The 22,961-nt window shown below is 49.1% G+C and overlaps 1 protein-coding gene across 4 annotated transcripts in view; it reads right to left on the bottom strand.

Moving 5' to 3' along the window:
• The window catches only part of LOC143276901 (uncharacterized), a 59,037-nt gene extending 53,873 nt beyond the window's left edge, over positions 1-5,164 (bottom strand). The window contains exons 1-2 of one of the 4 annotated variants that reach the window (XM_076581561.1): positions 4,864-5,164; positions 260-2,912 (exon numbers count right to left, since the gene is read on the bottom strand). In XM_076581561.1, coding sequence (XP_076437676.1) covers positions 260-2,302 — 2,043 coding nt within the window. In that variant the 5' untranslated portion in view covers positions 2,303-2,912; positions 4,864-5,164. The remainder of the gene's footprint in view (positions 1-259; positions 2,913-4,863) is intronic. The other 3 variants (XM_076581560.1, XM_076581563.1, XM_076581564.1) reach the window with 3 other exon arrangements.
• Between the last annotated feature and the right edge of the window lie 17,797 nt (positions 5,165-22,961).

Raw genomic sequence — 22,961 nt, 5'->3', positions numbered from 1 at the left:
CACACACACACACACACACACACATACACGCCTCCACACACACACACACACACCACACACACACATACTTACACACACATGCCTACACACACACACATACACACACACACACACACATGCCTCCACACACACACACACACACACACACACACACACACACACACCCATCACATACACACACACACACAGACAACACACACACACACACACACACACACACACACACACACACACACACACACACACACACACACCACACCTGGTTCCGCAGCTCGGACAGGGTCCGCTCCCACTCCTCGCGCTGCTCGCGCACGGAGGCCCTGCGCACCTCCTCGGCGTCTTTCCGGGCCTCCCCGCACTCCCTCTCCACCGCCCTCACCTTCTCCTTCACCTCGCGCAGCTCCTTCTCCTTGCGCTCCTTGAGCCTCCTCAGGGAGTGCAGCTCCTCATCCTTGGCCGCCAGCCTCTGTCTCAGCTGGTCGTCCTTTTCGGCCAGCTCCTTCTCCAGGGTCTTGGTCCTCCGCTCCAGGTCCTTGAGGATGCGCTCCTTCTCTTTGAGGATCTCGTCCACGGCGCTGGATGTAGAGGAGGTGGTGGTGGTGGTGGTTGGGGTTTGAGAAGGCGTGGTGGTGTCTCCTCTGCCGAGTGATTTTTGTCGTTGGAACGTTGTGGTGGTGGTGGTGGTGGTGGTTGGTTGTTTCTTGTTGTTGTTGTCTGGGGTTTTGGAGGCCGACCAGTTGTTCTGTTTCTGGGTGGGGGTGGTGGTTGGGGAGGCGGGAGGGGTGGAGGAGGATCCCCGCAGGCCCGGGGAAGGTGAGGGGGAGAAGCGGAAGGGGGATCTGGTGGTGGAGGTGGTGGGGGTGGGGGTGCCGTGGTCCTGGGGAGTCTTGGCTCTCCCGGATCCCGAGGATGAGGGTTTGTTGTTGCTGCTGTCTGAGGTTGGTGGTGTTGGTGATGGGGAGGAAGCGGTGGTGAAGGCGGGGGCGGAGGACCTGCGGCCGCCGCTGCCGAAGCTTAGGCCCAGATCCCGGCTAGTGTCCCTCCCTCCTGCTGCCCCGGACTTCTTGTCGCTGCTGGCGTTGTTGTTGTGGGCGACGTCGTTGGTGGATGGTGGAGGAGACTCGGCCTCTCTCCTGGAGCCGGCGCCGCCCTTGGATTTGAGGTCCTGCTTGCCTTCGCTGATGCCTCCTTCAGACACCCTCCTCTCCCACTTGGGCCTGGTCGAGCCGGAGTCTCCGCTTGGCGAGGGCGAAAGGCTCGTGGACCTGAAGCCGAACTTGTCCTTGCCGCCTTTGCTGCTGCTGCTGACGCCGTTTGTGGAGGGTTGGCCGAGGGTCAGAGACAGGGGTTTCTGCCCGGACCTCTTGGACCTGAGGTCTGCCGGCGCGGGCGGCGGTTTGCCGCTGTCTGTAGGGGTGGTGGGAGAGGTGGGGGTGGTGCTTTCCGTCTTCCCGCCGGACGCCGCGAGGGAGGAGGACTTCTTCGTATCCGCAGCACCACCGCTTTTAGCCGCGGAGGGCGTTGGTATGGAGGTGGTGGTTTTGCTGGAGGGCGTTGTTGTCGTGGTGGTGGTGGTGTCCTTGGATGCTTTGTCTTCGAACTTGCTGGCCACGTCCTTGGCCTTGGCGAAGGTGAGAGAGGGCTTGGGGGTGGTGGTGGGGGTGGTGACGGATGACGTGGTGGTGGTTGTGGTGGTTGTGGAAGGTTTGTTGACGGACGCCGTCCCCCCGAGGCTCGCTCCGGCTTTGCTGGACGTTGTTGTGGAAGACGATGACGACGTGATGGAAGAGGAGGCGGAGGACTGCGATGAGTGGGTCATCCTGAACGAGGAGGAGGAGGAGGAGGAGGAAGACTTGGAACTGGAAGACGAGGAGGACGTTGATATCGTCGTCAAGGAGGAGGCGCTGGCTGAGAATGTGGACGACGACGATTTGTGAGCGGTAGTGTCTTTCCCTGTCGATGGAGAGTTGGCCGAGGGCTTCAGACCGCCCTCCTTCCCTGCGGATGAGGAGGAGGAGGAAGAAGAAGAAGAAGCCTTGGCCTGCTCTGTCGGTTTCTGAAGAGCTCCTCCGGCCTTGGGCGAGGGAAGCACCGCGTCCTTGTCCTTGTGGAGGCTGCTGCTGCAGCCGAGCGAGGTACCAGCCGCCGTTTTGGACACGGGCGAAAGGGGCTCCGAGTCGGAGCCGGACTCGGCGTGCTGCTCGAACGTCTTGAAGCAGTTCCTGCACAGCGACTTGCGCCAGGCCTGGGGTTCGAACTCGGTGCACACTGGGCACACGGGCATCTCCTCTGCCGCGGCCATGGCTGTCTGTTGGGGTTTGTTGTTGTCGTTGTTGTTGTTATGCGTCACTTACCGACGACTGGACTCTTCCCTGGAGGTGGGAGAGAGGGCCGTTGGGGGAGGTGGTGGAGTGTTGCGTGAGAGAATGAATGCCAGCAAACTCCAGTGTGGTTGGTAGTGGCTTCTTTTTCTCGCTGACAGGCTCTGGGAAGAGTTCTGCTCACAGACTCAGACCTTGCTTGCCGTCCTGAGTGGTGCCAGCAGCGGCACAGAGAGACACTGTGTCTCTGCAGTTTAGGCGTGTGGTTTTGATTTGTTTTGGTTTTTTTTAAACACACACACACATTACACACTACACACACCACAGACGCGTAAAGGATTTCATGGAGAACCTGGAAGTTAGTCCGGTTTTCGATCTGGGATCAGTTGATTAACCGAACCAGTCGCGAGCCATCACTGGAGCTGGATTCAATGTATGTACTGTAAATTATATTCGGCGGAGGTCTGAGACCTCTAAAACCTTACCTACCTGCAAGGTGACACCAGCGAAAGAAGAGTCACGTGATGACTCAGCTGCTCAGTGTGTGCTAAGGTCTGAATGAGTCATCACTCATCACATCTGGAAGAGTGCCTGGGACAATCCGAAAGACAATCACTGAACTGTGAGAGTTTTTTTTTGTTTTTTTTCGAGTGTGTGTCTGTGTTTGTGTCTGTGTGTGATATAGAAGGACTTTTAAAAGCGTCATCAATCACCGGAACATAGAAGGCGTAGGGGTGAGGGTGGGTGTGTGAAGAGGGAGATAATTATAGATCGGTGATGGAAATGAGGTTTACAAGAGAGTGGAAAGTGTTTTATTCCTTTATTTCCACGATTGGTCTTGGGGTTCGTGTCATATCATCTTAAACTGTATCGGGCAAAAAGACGGTTAGGATTGTGAGATGGTGTTTCCAAGAAAGAAATTTAATTTCGAATATGTGTGTGTGTGTGTTTGTTTGTTGTTGTTTTTTTTGTATGTGTGTGATATTGTTACTTATCTCTTTCAGTGTTATACACCATACCATAATTATTACTGTTTCTTCGGTATTACATTTTGCACTTTCGTAAAGCACTGGAAGGCGCTATAATGATAAAGTTCCATTATTATTGTTATTGTTGTTGTTGTTATTATTATTATTATATCATACAATGGTTCCCGGGAGCTAGTGCAGATAAATGCCCCCTACCCCCGCTTTCCCGGCCCCCTTTTTTTTTTTTCTAGTAACCATACCGTACATCAGCAGAATATGACCACACATAGTCCAACAGGTTATGTTCGAGGCTTATCAGCAATTGAATGTATCAGTACAGACTCTCCTGGTATTCTTTTGGTAAAAAAGATAACATAGAAGCTTACAGGTAACCTTTGTCCATCGTTATCAATACTATGAACTGGTGTTGGTGCTTGACTCGTCAGTGGCCATCAGTAAGAACATGTTGCCAAACAAAAAAAAGGTAGATTCGAAGACATTGTTAAGCACGATTTGAATACGCATAAGACTCAAGCAAAAAACCAAAAAAAAAGTGATATGGCTTTTGTCCCGTGCATTGCAGGTTATATTTCTCACATTGAACCATCCTAATCGCCAAAATTTTGCAAGGTTCATACATAAAATGTGATATGGATCATTGGTGTCTTCTTTTTCCGCTGCTGAGTTCAGTTCGTGGGCTGAAACTTCCAAGTTCTCTGCTGCCGCCTACGCGACCGTTTTTATTTTATATTTATGTATCTTTATTTTTATCATTATTAGTTTTGTTTGATTTGGTTTTGGGGTCTCTTTTCTTTTACCCTGTTATTTGGGCAGCCATACTCCATTTTCGAGTGGTGTATGATTATAGATATGCTACGGTAAAATTTCAGTTCCGCGTTGTTGTCAGTCGGCCAAGGGCATGAGAGCGCGTCGCGATGAAAGGAGTGTGGCCATCACATATTGTATCGACCCCATCACTGGCCGAATCATAAAGATCCTAATAAACTATAATTATGAGAGAAGAGGGAGGAGGAGTAACGACATGAAGCCTCCCCACCTGATCGACCCCACTGACGACCCCCCACCCCTCCCTCTTCCACTCCGGCAGTGGCGGTGTGTGTCTGAAATCTCGTTTCTGCCATCACTGACCCACACCGGCGGCCGGGTCTGAATTCACCGGGCCCCCACCGGGCCCTCCCTACCCCCGGCCCTAAATCCCCCTGCCACCGATAATCGATAATCTGATGATGCCAGTAGCTGGGGTGTGTGTGTGTGGGGGGGTGGGGGGGTGGGGGGGGGGCGTCGGGTGGGGAGGGGGGAGTAGAGGGAGCGAGGGTGGACGTAGCTTAGATCATGGCAGAAAGTGGATCCATAAACTTCTAAGGGGTAAAAAAAAAAGAAAAAAAAAAAAAGCTCTCAACACCACCACACACAGCCTCAACACAAGTCTCCAGATTTGGCGATTCTCGCACCCACAGATACACACTTACACGCGCGTGCGCGGCCGGGGTGAGAGAAAGAAGACACACACACACACACACACACACGCGCGCGCGCGCGCGCGCGCATAAAACCTTCTCCAGAATAAGATATGGTACATGCAGCACTGAAAACCCTCCACCACCACACAACGCAACACATCAACAACAACAGCACCACCACCACCACTCGTGGTGTCTACTTCTTCTTCAGTCTTACATCACCGCAGTAGCAGAAGCAGCGCATGGTGCACGGAGCACTCACATCACTCACACACCGGCACAACGCAACACAACACTTCAGCAGCCACACACATCCATCCCCTCGGCAGCACAGCCTCGGCACCGACAGACTCCCGATGCCGCACGACGTAGCAATCCAAGCAAGCGTGAGCAGCAGCAGCAGCAGCAGCAGCAGCGGGCAGAAAACAGCCCTGGCTTTCTCTGGCGGCTCACAGAAACTTCCAGCTGCGAGAGAGAGAGAGAGAGAGAGGGCGAGAGAGAGAGAGAGAGAGACAGACGACGGAGCATGCTGGGTCCGATTGGTGTGGGTAGCAGGAGGAGAAGTAGTGGAAGACCCGGTGTTGCAGCCAGTTTTTTTACCCCCCCCCACCCCCCACCCCCATCTCACCTGTGGGTAAAATCGCACAGTGAGTTTGTTGAACCTGCGTGCAGACAATAATGGGGAAGGTCTTCAGAACCCTTTTTTTTTTTTTTGTCTGGTTTGCGTTGAGTTTCTCTGGGTTGTTTGTTTGTTTGTTTTTTCAGCGAGAACCGCATTGCGCCTTTGCGTCTCCATTTTCCCTTAGTGTCTCCATTTTCTGTTGTCTAGTAATGTTGTTTTTTTGTTTTTTTTTTCCAGGTCACCGAAAGGCTAAAATTTCGTCTTGGAAATCGCTGTTCTGATGAAGGGATTTTGAACATTTTCGGTGACTATTTTTTGGTTTATAATCACACGCATTATTAAGTCTTCTATGTTTTTATTTTGAGCCTTTTCTTGTCACATCTCTTGCCATAACGTATTCGAACTGACCCATTTATAAACTCTGCCGTAAAGTTGTCTGAACAAAGTAAAGGGCGGCGCAAACTCCGAAAAGCTAGTTATGGTGGTGGGCTGCCCACGACGTCATCTGACCTACTTCTTGCCCTGCAAGCGACGAAAGGTTCCACCACAAAAGCGGGCCTGCAGACCCTCCATAAACAAACCAGTCTTGAGTTCTGGAATCGGTCTAGTCCAGATTTACACCACGGTCTGTGTAGACCACCACCAAACCCCTCCCAGAATAACCCCGGGGTCAAATCTAAACCAGGGGTAGTTTGAAGCTGTTACACTGGTAACTTCTCTCTCTCTCTCTCTCTCCAGTCTCTCTCTCTCTCTCTCTCTCTCTCTCTCTCTCCCGTAAATAGCGATGAGATGGATGGCTTGGAGTGGAGGGTGGAAGGGCGGCGAGAGCGCGTGGTGTGTGTGTGTGTGAGAGAGAGAGAGAGAGAGAAAACAACCTCGCCGGCACGTAGAGTGGTGGGGGAAAGGTGGGGAGGTTGTTAGAGAGAGACTGGAGAGTGAGAGAGAGAGACTGGAGAGTGAGAGAGAGGGACTGGAGAGAAAGAGAGAGACTGGAGAGAGAGAAAGAGAGACTGGAGAGTGAGAGAGAGAGACTGGAGAGTGAGAGAGAGAGACTGGAGAGAAAGAGAGAGACTGGAGAGAGAGAAAGAGAGAGACTGGAGAGAGAGAGAGACTGGAGAGAGAGAGACTGGAGAGAGAGAGAGAGAGACTGGAGAGAGAGAGAGAGAGAGACTGGAGAGAGAGAAAGAGAGAGACTGGAGAGAGAGAGACTGGAGAGAAAGAGACTGGAGAGAGAGAGAGAGACTGGAGAGAGAGAGACTGGAGAGAGAGAGAGAGACTGGAGAGAAAGAGAGAGACTGGAGAGAGAGAAGAGAGAGACTGGAGAGAGAGAGAGAGAGAGACTGGAGAGAGAGAGAGAGACTGGAGAGAGAGAGACTGGAGAGAGAGAGAGACTGGAGAGAGAGAGAGAGAGAAAAACTATTACACTTTCGTCTGTCCTCTGACCAGTCGAGTATGGATGCGATGTAAAAATTTTTTTAAAACAGGCGAGGAATGCGGAAGCACGAATAGGCGAGGTTGTCAGTGGTAAGAACTGAAGGCGGGTGGGAGGAGGAGGGGGGGTGTAGGGGAGGGGGCGGGGGTGGATTTAGTGGTCGATTCACACCACCACCACACCGCCACCTCCGCCACCACCACTGAATGTCTTTAAAAAAAAAATAGTTAAAATTTAAAAAATAGAGAGGGAGAAAGATAGAAGAAAGGGTGGAAAGACAACTGCTTGACTGCTCTCTCAATGCTTCGATCAGTCTGTATCTTTTTCTGTCGAGACTCTGTCTGTCTGTCTCTCTCTCTCTCTCCCTTCTCTCTGTCTGTCTGTCTGTCTGTCTCTCTCTCTCTCTGCCTGTCTGTCTGTCTGTCTCTCTCTCTCTCCCCTCCTTTGTCTCTCTTTCTCTGTCTCTGTCTCTCTCCCTCTCTCTCCTCTCATCTCCCTCTCTCTCCTCTCTCTCTGTGTGTGCCTGTGTGTGTGTCTCTCTCTCTCCGGCTCTCTCTCTCTCCCTCCCCTCCTTTGTCTGTCTGTCTCTCTCTCTCCTCTCTCTCTCTCTCTATGTCTCTGTCTCTCCCCCCTCTCTCTCCTCCTCCACCTCCTCTCTCTCCTCTCTCTCTCTCTGCCTGTCTCTTTCTCTCTCTCTCCCCTCCTTTGTCTGTCTCTCTCTCTCTCTCTCTCTCTCCCTCCCCTCCTCTCTCTCCCTCTCTCTCTCCTCTCTCCACTCTCCAGCCACACACGCACATTGACACAACTCAACTGGACCAAACTTGAACGTCGGCGGGGACTAAATCGAGCTTGAATGGATAACTACCACCTCCACTGACTCACCTACGACTACCACCACCGTAGTATCGACACGCTCCCCACTACAACTACTTCCGTCCACTGACGAAATTGAACTGACGATTCCATCGCGGACACTCATCTACTATGTAGGCCTGTACCGCCGCGCGCAGGGCTCTGTCAGTCGTTTGTAGGTCGTCAGCATAAGTCATCAGTTATCATCATCACTCATCGCAATCCAAACAAGCCACACTCGCAAATTCACACACACACACACACACACACACACACACACACACACACACACACACACACACATATCTTCTTGATCATTGTATTAAATATAACTTGAAACCTTAAGGCAACAATTTTTAAAGGATATTCAAAATTCGAATAACACAGGACATATTCCCAGTCAGGTGATGCTAACAGGTCATGAATATATACAAACAAGATTGGGAAAATTTGTTTATGAATGCTGCTGCAATTTACTGCATTAACTGATTGATTAATTGTGTGTTTTTCCATTCGTTCATTCATTTACCATTGCACTTGTGTCTTAAAAACCTTACGGTTTCATGACAATAAAATCTATTCTATTCTGTTCACACACACACACACACACACACACCATACACAAACAACCCCACCACACCACAACACACCACACCCCCAACAACCACACACGGAGAATATTGGGGGGAGGGGGGGGGTTGTATCGCACTGAGCTACGCCATCACCAGCAGAAAACGCTGTGTAAGTGAAGTGAAGAGTGGTATATAGATAGAATGCATAGCTCCCTGACTCCTCCACACTCTGCAACTAAAAACCTGCGCGATATGAGCCGAGAAGTATACTAGTATATACAGGCTGCATGCAAAACAGGGAGGTGGGGGGCGGCGGTCGGGGGTGGGGGGGGGGATGGGGTATGGGGGTGTAGGACTGATGCTGCGAGACGGGAGGCTGGTTGGGAGTGGGGGGCGGGGGGGGGGGGGGGGTTGTGGGAGTTCGGGTGGTTGGAGGGGGCGGAGGTTGGGGGGGGGAGTTGTTGAGGGTAGTAGGGATGAGTTGGGATTGAGAGGTGTCTTCTTCTGGAAAGTTCTGGTGTCTGTGTCTGTCTCTCTGTCTGTCTCTCTTCTTCTTCTTCTTCTTCTCTCCCTCACTCTCCCCCTCTCTCTCTCCCTCCCTCTCCTCCTCCCGTTTCTCTCAGTCTCTCTTCCCCCTCTCTCCACCCACTCCATCTCTCCCTCTCCTTCTCTTCCTCTGTCTCTCTGTCTCCATTCCTCCTCCTCCCGTTTCTCTCAGTCTCTCTCTCCCCTCCTCTACCTCTACTCGTGGTGCGGCCCTTCCCCCATCCCCCCCCCCCCCAACCCAACCCCTCCACCCCTCCTCCCATCCCTCCACCTCTGTACCTTCCATTCCGATTTGATGTTTCTAATTCTGTCTGGCTAATAATCCCATTGGAAAGGGGCGTGTTGTCAATTTTATCCCGCCCGCCCCCATCTTCCTGGTGTGTGTGTGTGTGTGTGTGTGTGTGTGTGTGCGCGCGCATATATCTATATGTGTGTGTGTGTGTTTGTGTGTGTGTGTGTGTGCTGAACACAGGTGCTTGCGCATGCACGTAGCACATACACACACACGCGCACCCTCACATGTATCCGTTCTATGTTTTTCTGATTTGTTTACACACGCGCGCGCGCACACGCACACACACACACACACACACACACACACACACACACACACACACACACACACACACATATACACACGACTGATCATTCAGACTGGTCAGTAAAACGATTCGGCCTCCGAGTCATCACGCAATGTCTTGGAAGCCAGTTGACATATCATTGATTGAGGCAACTTGCTGTGTGTTCGTTTTGTTGTTGTTTTTGCCATTTTTGCCAGGCCACTGAGGATATCTTTTTTTTCTTTTTTCTTTTTCTTATACCGCGTTCTTTGATTGTCAGCATCGATTTTGCTAGAAAGGGATTCAGTGTGTGTCTTGTTCTATCGATTTTTACGTCTTTTCGCTAAAATTGAAATTAAGCGAAAAAATAAATCAAGAGAGAGAGAGAGAGAGAGTGAAAGAAAGGGAGAGAGAGAGAAAGGGGGTGATGGGTTGAAAGTTGGAGAGAGAGAGAGGGGGGGGAGACAGAGACATAGAGAGAGAGAGGAGAGAGACAGACAGACAGACAAAGGAGGGGAGGGAGAGAGAGAGAGCCGGAGAGAGAGAGACACACACACACACACAGGCACACACAGAGAGAGAGAGGGAGATGAGAGGAGAGAGAGGGAGAGAGAGAGACAGAGAAAGAGAGACAAAGGAGGGGAGAAAGTTGGAAGGGTGGTGGTGGTGGTGTAAAGAACTGGAAATGGGAAAAGTGGCCTGAGTGTATTATGGTGTGTGCCACGGTGTGATAGAGAGAGAGAGAGAGAGCGTACGCGCGCGCGTGTGTGATGAAATTGATGAATATACACACACAAAAAGACGAGGAAGAAGGGAAGCGTGAGTAGGTAAAAAAAAAAAAAAAAAACAACGAAGTTGCGAAATGAATAGAAGAACTGACTAGAAGATCAGACGGGGGGGGGGGGGGCGGGGGGGGGGGAGCAGGGGGAGGGAGGGAGAGGGGGGATGACGACGAAAAAGAGAAGGACGAGAAAAAAAGAAACAGGAGAACAGACGAACGAAGACGACAAAGAAGAAGAATGAGGAGGAGAAGAAGAAGAAGAAATAGAAGAACACTGGAACAACAACAACAACAACAACAAAAAAGACAACGAAGAAAGAGAATGAAGAGAAAGCATTAGAAAGCATCAGAAGAAGGGAAACGACAAGAAAAAAAAAACTGATGAAAAGAACTGAGAAACAGAACGGACGGACAAAATAAAACAAAGTAGAGGAATGAGGAGACGAAATAAAATGATAAAAGAACCGACAAAAGATGATGACGACGAAGGAGAAGAAACAGACAGAAGGAGAAGAAATAGATCAGACAGAAGACGACGAAGGAGAAGAAATAGATCAGACAGAAGAAGACGACGAAGGAGAAGAAATAGATCAGACAGAAGAAGGAGAAGAAATAGATCAGACAGAAGGAGAAGAAATAGATCAGACAGAAGAAGGAGAAGAAATAGATCAGACAGAAGGAGAAGAAATAGATCAGACAGAAGAAGACGACGAAGGAGTAGAAATAGATCAGACAGAAGAAGACGATGAAGGAGAAGAAATAGATCAGACAGAAGACGACGAAGAAGAAGAATAAATAGATCTGACATAAGACGGCGAAGAAAGAGAAGAAATAGATCAGACAGAAGACGACGAAGAAGAATAAATAGATCTGACAGAAGACGACGAAGAAGAAGAATAAATAGATCTGACAGAAGACGACGACGAAGAAGAAGAAATAGATCTGACAGAAGACGACGAAGGAGAAGAAATAGATCAGACAGAAGACGACGAAGAAGAAGAATAAATAGATCTGACAGAAGACGACGAAGAAGGAGAAGAAATAGATCAGACAGAAGAAGACGACGAAGGAGAAGAAATAGATCAGACAGAAGACGACTGATGAAGGAGAAGAAATAGATCAGACAGAAGAAGACGACGAAGGAGAAGAAATAGATCAGACAGAAGACGACTGATGAAGGAGAAGAAATAGATCAGACAGAAGAAGACGACGAAGGAGAAGAAATAGATCAGACAGAAGACGATGAAGGAGTAGAAATAGATCAGACAGAAGAAGACGATGAAGGAGAAGAAATAGATCAGACAGAAGACGACGAAGAAGAAGAATAAATAGATCTGACAGAAGACGAGGGAGAAGAAACTCAAATCAGACAGAAGACGACGAAGAAGAAGAGTGAGAAAAAGAAACAGAACAGAGAAAAGAAGACAACCAAAGAAGAATTAAGAGAAGAAATAGAACAGACAAAAGAAGACGGCGAAGAAGGAGGAGATGAAGAAAGAATAGAAGAATAGACAAAAGACCTCAACGAAGTATCAGTATCAGTAGCTCAAGGAGGTGTCACTGCGTTCGGTCGGTGGGATCCATATACGCTACACCACATCTGCCAAGGGGATGCCTGACCAGCAGAGAAAAAAATAAAATAAAATAAATCAATAAATAAAATAAAATAAATAAATAATAATAAAATAAAATAAAAATAAATAAAAAATAACAAAAATTAAGAAAAAAAATAATCAAATCAAATAAATAAATAAATAAATAAAACGAAGAAGAATGAGAAGTAACAGAACAGACAAAAGACAGTGAAAACAACGAAGAAGAAACAGAAGAACAAAGAAACAAAGACAACGAAGAAGGTGGATGAGAAGAAGACCAGTCAAGTCAACAAGTAGCTGAGATTGTTGGCACGACAACAAAAAGGGCCTCCTGCTCGCTGCTTCTGCACTGGTATTACTTACTGTTTGCTGTGCTGTGGAACCACTATTACGCAGGTTGATGCTCTCTGTCTCTCTGTCTGTCTGTCTGTCTCGCTCTCTCTGTGTCTGTCTGTCTGTCTCTCTCTTATTCTCTCTCTCCTTGCCTCCCCTCTCAGTCTACCCCTCTCTCTCTTTCTCTCTCCCAGTCTCACTCTCTCCGTCTCTCTCAATATGCATATCTCTCTCTCCCTCCCTCTCTCTCCCTCCCTCTCTCTCCCACACTGTCTTCATCCTCCTTTCCCTCTATACCTCTCCCCCTCCCTCTCTCTCTCTCATTCTCTCTCTCTCCTTGACTCCCCTCTCAGTCTACCTCTCTCTCTCTCTCTCTCTCTCTCTCTCTCTCTCTCTCTCTCTCTCTCTCCCAGTCTCACTCTCTCCGTCTCTCTCAATAACTCTGCACCTCTCTCCCCCTCCCTCTCTCTCCCTCACTGTCTTCATCCTCCTTTCCCTCTATATCTCTCCCCCTTCCCCTCCCTCTCTCTCTTTCTCTCATTCTCTCTCCTTGACTCCCCTCTCAGTCTACCTCTCTCTCTCTCTCTCTGTGTCTCTGTTTCTCTCTCGCGCGCTCTGTCTGTGTCTGTCTCTCTCTCATTCTCTCTCACCTTGCCACCCCTCTCAGTCTACCTCTCTCTCTCTCTCTCTCTCTCTCTCTCTCTCTCTCTCTCTGTCACTCTTACTCCCAGTCTCTCTCAATATCTCTTCATATCTCTCTCTCTCTCTCTCTCTCTCTCTCTCTCTCTCTCTCTCTCTTACTTTCCCATCCCCCCATCTCTACTCCGCTCTCTCTCTCTTACTCCCAGTCTCTCTCTCTCCCCCCTCTCCCTCCCTCCCTCACTGTCTTTCTCCCTCCCTCCCTCCAACCTGTCCTTCTTTCTCTCTGTTCTCCTCTCTTGTGAATAGTAAAGCTTTTCATCATGTTTTTATGGTACCGCTTTCAATCAAGTTCCAAGACCCTGCTTCAGTTATTCCCGGTACTGGCATGAAAGGCTGAGATGATGATGAACGTCAGAGGCAAAATATTCTTCTTCTTTTTTTTCATCGGTTTCACACACACACACACACACACACACACACACACACACAGTCACTCACTCACACACACACACAGTCACTCACACACACACACACACACACACACACACACACACAAACGCGCGCATATGAAATTTACTCATCAAGAACAGTATAGCTGTACAGTTTCACATGTAAAAGTTTGCAGTCACGCCGAAAACAACGTGGGGAAAAAAAAGGATTTATCAAATTGACAGCAATGGGTGAAAGGGGAAGGGGTTGGATCACAATGGGGGGTGACATGTATTAAGTTATGCACCGGTAACTCTTCCCTTTCATGTTCATCAAACGGCGCTTGCTCTTTTAGGTAAAGCCGTCTGTCAAAGCAAGAATTGTTCCCGGAGTCCGAGGCTGCGTTCAGAAAGCGTTGTCTCACAAACATGCAAAACGCTGCTTCATTTGCAGGTTTGTATTTGTATCTGTATTTCTTTTTATCACATCAGATTTCTCTGTGTGAAATTCGGGCTGCTCTCCCCAGGGAGAGCGCATCGCTACACTACAGCGCCACCCATTTTTTTTTGTATTTTTTCCTGCGTGTAGTTTTATTTGTTTTTCCTATCGAAGTGAATTTTTCTACAGAATTTTGCCAGGAACAACCCTTTTGTTGCCGTGGGTTCTTTTACGTGCGCTAAATGCATGCTGCACACGGGACCTCGGTTTATCGTCTCATCCGAATGACTGCCGTCCAGACCACCACTCAAGGTCTAGTGGAGGGGGAGAAAATATCGGCGGCTGAACCGTGATTTGAACCAGCGCACTCCAAGGCGGACGCGTTACCTCTAGGCCATCACTCCACTTTGCAGCAAATTCGCGAATAGTTTCAGCGAAAAGTAAAAACTGAGATTCAGCGGGGATAATTTTTTTTTTTTTTTAAAGTCCTGCGAAAAACAAAATTTCACCTTGAGCAGCTGAACTGAATAAGTGCAATTTGCTCAGAGTGGTAACTGGGAATATTGTTACTGTGCGTGAGACGCTACTGAAGCGCTGATATACCTATATGTATCAATGCCTTTTACACACACCCCTGTAGATGCAAGATACTTGGAGGTGCTGTGATTTATGTGATGATAATGGTAGTAAAGTGCCGTAGATGTTGTTCTGGTTTAGTGTCCGGCGAATGTACCATTTTGAATGAAAATTTCAAATTTATCAGTAATGCCAGGGTGGTTTTTTGTTGTTGTTGTTTTGGGGTTGGGCTTTTTTTTTTCTTTTCTTTTTTTTTCTCCCCTGGACTTGGAAGTGACAATGGCCCAGTGGTGATAATGCGTTCGAATGGGAAGCGCGTGGGCACAGGTTCGAGTCCCAGCATATACGGATTGAGATTATCATTCAAACACACCCTCACCCCCACCGCCCTAATCCTCCACCCCGCACTCCACGGGAGCATGTCTATGTTCCCTCAGCTCTATGTTCCCTCAGCTCTATGTTCCCTCAGCTGTATGTTCCCTCAGCTCTATGTTCCCTCAAGTCAAGTTACATGCTATGTCATGTCATGTCATAATGCCATGTCATATCATGCCATGTGCCATGACATATGCCATGCTATATTACATGACGTAAATACCGTGATTCGAACCCGGGACCCTCAGATTGAAAGTCCAACGCTTTAACCATTCGGCTATTGCGCCCGTCATTCACTGACTGAGATAGACGATAAACCCGCGAGGTCCCGTGCCAGTGCAGCATACATCACTTTGCGTATGTTAAATAGTCCACGGCACGGCAGCAAAAGGATTGTCCCTGGCAACTGACGGGCGCAATAGCCGAGTGGTTAAAGCGTTGGACTGTCAATCTGAGGGTCCCGGGTTCGAATCACGGTGACGGCGCCTGGTGGGTGAAGGGTGGAGATTTTTACGATCTCCCAGGTCAACATATGTGCAGACCTGCTAGTGCCTGAACCCCCTTCGTGTGTATATGCAAGCAGAAGATCAAATACGCACGTTAAAGATCCTGTAATCCATGTCAGCGTTCGGTGGGTTATGGAAACAAGAACATACCCAGCATGCACACCCCCGAAAACGGAGTATGGCTGCCTACATGGCGGGGTAAAAACGGTCAAACACGTAAAAGCCCACTCGTGTGCATACTTGCACTTGCTGTAGACAGGAAAGAGAGTTGGAAAAGGTTGTGATTTGTGTGGTGCATGCCCAGTGCCAGTCCTTGGTTTGAGCAATCCGGGTGTGTTAACTGTCTCCATACGAACGGCGAAAGAGACGACGTTGACAGCGTTTCACCCCAATTACTATCATCAAAATATTGCAAGCGGAAGGCTCTTATACTGAAGACGTGAATGTTGACAAAGAATACCACAATTCTGACGACGGAAGCTAAAGGTTGGGTCATTCAGACACCTACTGGACATCCGAGGGGTCTGTGTAGAGGAGAAGAGAGGACTGGCCGTACTGAGTGAGTTAATTTGTGCTTTTGTAACTAAACCCACCGGGATAGTTTAACGTTGCGTACTACTTTGATCTTTGGCGTGCGCATGCAACTTCGTAATCTCAAAGCACATAATTATAGAAATTGAAAAAAAAGAAATCACAATAAAACAATAATTACAACCAAAAAAACATATACACATATATAAATAATACGAAAAGGTTCTGTGAAGGGCTACATGGTTATGTGACTGAACGAGCCAGGTAGCAGCTTCGTGCAGTACTCAGCATAAACTGAACGCAGCTAGCTAGCTGTGTATGATGCGCGCTGCTGTTTGCGTGGTGATAATTATGTACAGGTCTCACTCTCTATTCGTTCCCCATTGCCCCAATGCAAGGCAACCCTCAGGGGACAGAGAGAGAGAGGGAAGAGGAAGCGATAGTGAGAGGGACTGGGAGACAGAGAGGGGTGGGGGGGCTGAGAGAGAGAGAGACAGACACACACACACACACACACACACACACACACACACACACACACACACACACAAAACACACAGCACAACACAACACAACACAACACAACACAACACACACACACACACACACACACACACACACACACACACATGTACAGGTCTCACTCTCTATTCGTTCCCCATTGCCCCAATGCAAGACAACCCTCAGGGGACAGAGAGAGAGGGAAGAGGAAGCGATAGAGGGACTGGGAGACAGAGAGGGGTGGGGGGCTGAGAGACACACACACACACACACACACACACACACACACACACACACACACACACACACACAGGTCTCACTCTCTATTCGTTCCCCATTGCCCCAATGCAAAACAACCCTCAGGGGACAGAGAGAGAGAGGGAAGAGGAAGCGATAGTGAGAAGAGAGTGGTGGGCTGAGAGAGACACAGAGACTGTGAATGGGACTGAGAGAGGTAGGGACTGAGAGGCAGAGAGAGGAGAACAGAGAGAGAGACGGACTGAGAGACAGAGAGAGGAGAACAGAGAGAGAGAGGGACTGAGAGACAGAGAGAGGAGAACAGAGAGAGAGAGGGACTGAGAGACAGAGAGAGGAGAACAGAGAGAGAGAGGGACTGAGAGACAGAGAGAGGAGAACAGAGAGAGAGAGAGGTAGGGACTGAGAGACAGAGAGAGGAGAACAGAGAGAGAGAGGGACTGAGAGACAGAGAGAGGAGAACAGAGAGAGAGAGGGACTGAGAGACAGAGAGAGGAGAACAGAGAGAGAGAGGTAGGGACTGAGAGACAGAGAGAGGAGAACAGAGAGAGAGAGACGGACTGAGAGACAGAGAGAGGAGAACAGAGAGAGAGAGGGACTGAGAGACAGAGAGAGGAGAACAGAGAGAGAGGGACTGAGAGACAGAGAGAGGAGAACAGAGAGAGAGGGACTGAGAGACAGAGAGAGGGACTGAGAGACAGAGAGAAGAGAACTGAGAGAGAGACAGAGAGAGGGGAACTGAGAGACAGAGAGAGGACAGAGAGAAGAGAACTGAGAGAGAGACTGAGAGACAGAGGAGAACTGAGAGACAGAGAGAGGGACTGAGAGACAGAGAGAGGAGAATTGAGAGAGACAGAGAGAGGGACTGAGAGACAGAAAGAGAACAGAGAGAGGGACTGGGAGACAGAGAGGGGGTTGGGTGTCTGAGAGAGGGCTGAGACACACACACACACACACACGGGCGCGCGCGCAGACACAGCGTATGGGACTGAGAGAGAGAAGGGGGGTTGAGAGAGAGACTGATATGGAGGGGGGTGGGGGTGGGGCTGAGAGAGACCGACAGAAACGGGGGATAGAGAGAGAGAGAGATGGTGGCGGGGGAGGGGGGGGGCAGTCAGGGAAGAGACGGAGGTGTTGGGGAAGAGGGAAGGGAAGGTAATAATGATGTGCATGCAATGCTCATGATTCCGCGCGGCGAAAAATGTTACGTGCGTTATATTACCACGACATGAGAGAAAACGGGTTAGGAGTGTGCTCAGTTGTGCCGTGGTGGCTTAATACACAACGTGCTTGGGAGGAGGTGGATGGTGGAGGGGAGGGGTGGGGGATGAGGTGGAGGGAGGGAGGTGACTGAGGAGGAAGTGAGGGGTTGGGTGGGGGACGTGGGAGAGGGGGGGAGGGAGGGAGGTCAAGTGGGAGGAATTGGTTTTTATTTCGTCTGGTCTGATTTCTGTGAGGTGCCTGGTGTTGTGCGACTGATGTTGAAGATGTGTGATGTGATGTGATGTTGTTTGGGTGTGTGCGTTGTGGGGAGGAGTGGGGGGGGTGGGGTTGGAGGAGAGGTATTTGTGTGCGTGTGTGTCCGGTGTGTGTGTGTGTTTGTGTGGGTGCGTGTGTCTGTGTGTGTGGCAGTGTGCGTATCATGTGCGCGCGTGCTTAGTGCCCGAGACTTTGGAGCGAGTGCCCCTTGGTTCAAATCTCCACACACTAAAGACCGTAGTTTCCCCCCCCCCACCTGCTCTGTCTGTCTGTCTCTGTCTCTCTCTCTTTCCCTCCCTCCCTCTCCCTCTCTCTCTCTCTCCTTTTTTCTTCTCTCTTCAGTCTCCCTCTCTCTCTCTCTCTGTGCATGAAAAAAAGCATTGTTTTGCTTATGTATTACCTTCAGAAAATAAAATTTATTTATTCATTTCTCTCTCTCTCTCTCTCTCTCTCTCTCTCTCCTTTTTCTTCTTTCTCTCAGTTCTCTCTTCTTTTACTTCTCTCTCTCTCTCTCTCTCTCTCTCTCTCTCTTCCTCCTCTTTTTCTTCTTCCACTTCTTCAATCTTCTTCTTCTTCTTCGCTAAACGAAGTTGTGATCAGGGTGCCAGCCTTTCATGTGAGACGACACACCAAGGTCCTTGTGTAAAGCTCGCACTTATTTCACTGATCTTATTTTATCATTTTATTTGACTGACGCATACAGGAATTCTGAATTGGCCGTTTTACGCTTTTTTCGCTGTGCACACGATTTTATGTATTTTTGCTGTGCTGCGGCGTAAAACTCGTGCGATGCTGTTCAAGTATGAATTTTTTATTCTGTTTTGTTTTTTGTTGGTTTTTTTTGTTTTGTTTTTGTTTTGTTGGTTTTTTTTTTTTTTTAAAATCATGTGGTGAAAATATCGCGGGTGCGGATGGCTCGCGGCATTATGAAATATGACTGTAACCGCGCTTTTTCTTCTTCTTCTTCTTCTTTTAACGCCAAAGCTGGGTTGTTTTTTTGTTGGTTTTTTTTGTTGTTGTTTTTTTGCTGTTCCGCGATGTTGGCCTCGGTAATTTGGTGGTTTTTTGCTTGACGTGTTGTGTGTGTGTGTGTGTGTGTGCGCGCGCGCGCCCGCCAGTGTGTGTGTGTGTGTGTGTGTGTGTTTTCTCCAATCCCTCTTGCACTCGGTTTCACTCCTCTGGGACAAATTGATTTGAATTGAATTTGTAATCAATGCAGCATGCACAGAGATCAAATTTGGCCCGCTCACCACATCGATCTCCCTGATGTCTTCTCGGCTTCACTGGTTGAGCACTGAAATGTGTGTGTGTGTGTGTGTAGCCGAGTGGTTAGAGCATTGAGAAGGGTTGTGGGTTCGAATCCAGCCAGGTACTGGCGTCACTGGTTGGTTAAGGGTAAAGATAATCGTTGTTTGTTATTGCTATTGTTGTTTAAAGGTTGTTGTTGTTGTGTGTGTGTGTGTGTGTTTCTTCTTCTTCTTCTTTCTTCTTCTTCAGTTAGTTTCCATCGTTCGTTCGTTCATTCATTCATTCATGTTCATTCATTTGTTCCATTACCACCTCTCTCTCTCTCTCTCTCTCTCCGTTCCTCCCTCCCTTGCCGGGCCTGCTGTCCATCTTTGCATGGCGCTTTTCGAATGAAACAGATTAGGTCAGTAAGTCACCTCCGAAAATGTAGTATGACCGCTGTGTATCATAATTATGATGGGAGTAAAAACGGCCGTACACGTGCGTAATAGATGAATGGATAAATGAATGAATAAATAAATAAATTCTCGTTGATACTTCAGAGCGAGCATGAGAACTGGCGACCCAGCCCACAAAATGTAGTTGTGTGGGTGACGGACTGAGAGGATAAAATCGATGTCGAATGTCGGTAAGTTATTAATATGTGGCGATTCGCATGCAGATGTGACATCGGGAACGGGGGTGGGTAGAGAGTACATAGCGGGTGGGAGTGGGAGGGGGTGTGGGGGGTGGGGTGGGGTCGGTGTCACAGGTCGCTTTTTGTGACTGGTGCTGTGCTCAGTTTGTGTGTGGGTGGCGCTGTAGTGTAGCGACGTGCTCTCCGGCCTGGGGAGAGCAGCCAGAATTTCACAGAGAGAAATCTGTTGTGATAAAAAGAAATACAAATACAAAAAAACTCATTCCTTTATTCGATCTATTCTCTACATCCCTCCCTCTCTCTCTCTCTCTCCTTCTTGAAGGGGGGACCTAAAATATCTTTCCATTGGAGCACCCTTCATGCACGTAGATCTATACGTTGCCTCGTTTTCAGCTTCTATACATTACATGCACGTAGATCTATACGTTGCCTCGTTTTCAACCTCTATACACACAATACATGCACGTAGATCTATACGTTGCCTCGTTTTCAACCCCTATACACAATACATGCACGTAGATCTATACGTTGCCTCGTTTTCAATCCATATACATTACACGCACGTGGATCTATACGTTGCCTCGTTTTCAATCCCCATACATTACATGCACGTGGATCTATATGTTGCCTCGATTTCAATCCCTATACATTACACGTGGATCTATACGTTGCCTCGTTTTCAATACCCTATACCTTACACGCACGTGGATCTATATGCTGCCTCGTTTTCAGTCCCTATACATTACACGCACGTAGATCTATACGTTGCCTCGTTTTCAATCCCCTATACATTACATGCACGTAGATCTATACGTTGCCTCGTTTTCAATCCCCTATACATTACATGCACGTAGATCTATACGTTGCCTCGTTTTCAACCCCTATACATGACATGCACGTAGATCTATACGTTGCCTCGTTTTCAACCCCTATACACACAATACATGCACGTAGATCTATACGTTGCCTCGTTTTCAATCCCTATACATTACATGCACGTAGATCTATACGTTGCCTCGTTTTCAATCCATATACATTGCATGCACGTAGATCTATACGTTGCCTCGTTTTCAACCCCTGTACATTACATGCACGTAGATATATACGTTGCCTCGTTTTCAATCCATATACATTGCATGCACGTAGATCTATACGTTGCCTCGTTTTCAATCCCTATACATTACACCCACGTGGATCTATATGTTGCCTCGTTTTCAATCCCTATACATTACACGCACGTGGATCTATACGTTGCCTCGTTTTCAATCCCTATACATTACATGTACGTAGATCTATACGTTGCCTCGTTTCAATCCCCAATACATTGCGTGCACGTAGATCTGTACGTTGCCTCGTTATCAACCCCTATACATTGCATGCACGTAGATCTATACGGTGCAACCACCACCACCGTCTAGGGTTTTGTGTCGGGAGTGGGGTGGGAGGGAGGGTGGGTGTGAGGGAGGAGGGTGAGACTGTCTACCCCTGCCTCCCCAAGGCCCACTTCTCTCCCCCCCCCCCCCCCCCCCCCCCCCCCCCGTCATTCCACTAAACCCCTCCATCACTTCTCGATGATTATCTATGGACGGCCCGCGGACGGAGCCAGACTCAAACCACCCCCCACCCCCATACCAAAGAAAAAAGAAAAGGAAAAAAAAAAGGCTATACAGCCAGTGTTTCCAAACACCACCCTCAGTCACACACACACACACACACACACACTGAGACACCCTGCACCCATATCCCCCTCCCTCCCAACACTTCCCATCCGCGCTAACCGCTACCCCCCCCCCCCCCCCCACCCCCACCACCACCACCAAACTCCCTCCTCCGTTCCCCCCACCCTCACCCCCCGTCCACCCCTTCTGCCCACTCGCACTAGACTGGAGGGTTTGGGGGAGTAGTGGGGGTGAGGGTGTAGAGGGTTGTTATTTTGGAGGAACGGCTGGGTTTGGGCGTGGGGGGTGGGGGTGGTGGGGGGATGAGGGGAGGGAGGAAGGGAGAGAGAGAGAGAGAGAGAGACCGAACATTGATTTCTCCGCCACTCGCCCTCCATCTCCGATTCCAGCCTGAAGCTGCTGCTCCCAACCCCAACTTCCAGCCCCAATACAATCGTTGTAGCCCCTCTGTCCGTTCCTCGACCCCCCCCCCCCCTTTCCCCACGAACCCCCCACACCCACCCCTCTCTCTCTCTCTCTCTGTCAAATGTGTATGGTTGACAGAACCTTCCTCACCCTCTATCCCCCATTCTGATGTGTAATGCGGTGTATGTTTCTTTCTTTGATTTTGTTCTTTTTTTTTTCCTATGCATTTTACTAACACCATGCTAGTGCCTGCATGCCATGTGTGTGTGTGTGTGTGTGTGTGTGTGTGTGTGGTTGTTGTTTTGTTTTGATTTATGCATATATTTTTTTCCTCTGTTGTGTATCTCTACGAACGCCATGCTTTCATTTTATTAAATATTGTGTAGTGTAGACCCTATTCAGGGCGGGGACTGGATGTATCAAAAAAAATATATATAAAAAAAAAAGCACGCCAGTGCTTATCTATTATCCTCGAAATAAAGAATTTGTCTTGTCTTGTCTTCTCTCTCTCTCTCTCTCACTCTTTTCTCTCCCCACTTCCGTCGGGCGTCTGCCTAGCCACTTGTGCTAGCAGCAGCCTGAAAATGGGGGGGGGGGGGGGGGGGGGCGGTGGTGGGGTGTGGCGAGGTCGATTGGTGATGAACCACAAAAATGCAGCAACAATGCCGATCGTCGTGGAACGGATGGATGGATGGATGTGTGTGGCAGTGGCGTGGGGTGTGTGGTGGTGTGTGGGGGGGGGGGTTTGTTGTGGTGGACCGGACGGAAAAAGAGAAAGTAGGGCAGGGGTTGGGTGGGGGGGGGGGGGGGGGGGGAGGGACTGGGAGGTAGGGGGAAGTGGGGATGGGAGGTTTACTACAGAAGGCTGGGTGGTGGGAGGGAGGGAGGGGGGTGGGAGAGGGGAGACGGAGGTTGGGGTGTAGGGTGAAGGGGATTGGGCGAAAGAAGAGGAAGGGAGGGACGTCGATAGAGAAGGGCTCTGAGGGGGGGGGGGGGGGGGGGTCGAATCTTGGGGAAAGAAGATAGGCCGGGTGACGGAGAAGGAAAGGGTACTATAAATCATAATTATGTATCCTTTGCTGTGCGCTTTCTGTTTCTCACTCTGTTTCTCTCTCACTCTCTCTCCCCTCTTCCGTCGGTCGGAATTGGGCGAAAGAAGAGGAAGGGAGGGACGATGTTAATGATGATGATGGTGAT

The sequence above is a fragment of the Babylonia areolata genome, chromosome 33, assembly GCF_041734735.1.
Source record: "Babylonia areolata isolate BAREFJ2019XMU chromosome 33, ASM4173473v1, whole genome shotgun sequence".
Lineage (NCBI taxonomy): Eukaryota > Metazoa > Mollusca > Gastropoda > Neogastropoda > Buccinidae > Babylonia > Babylonia areolata.
Note: the sequence above shows the minus strand (reverse complement) of the source record. Positions and strands in the feature narration are given on the sequence as shown.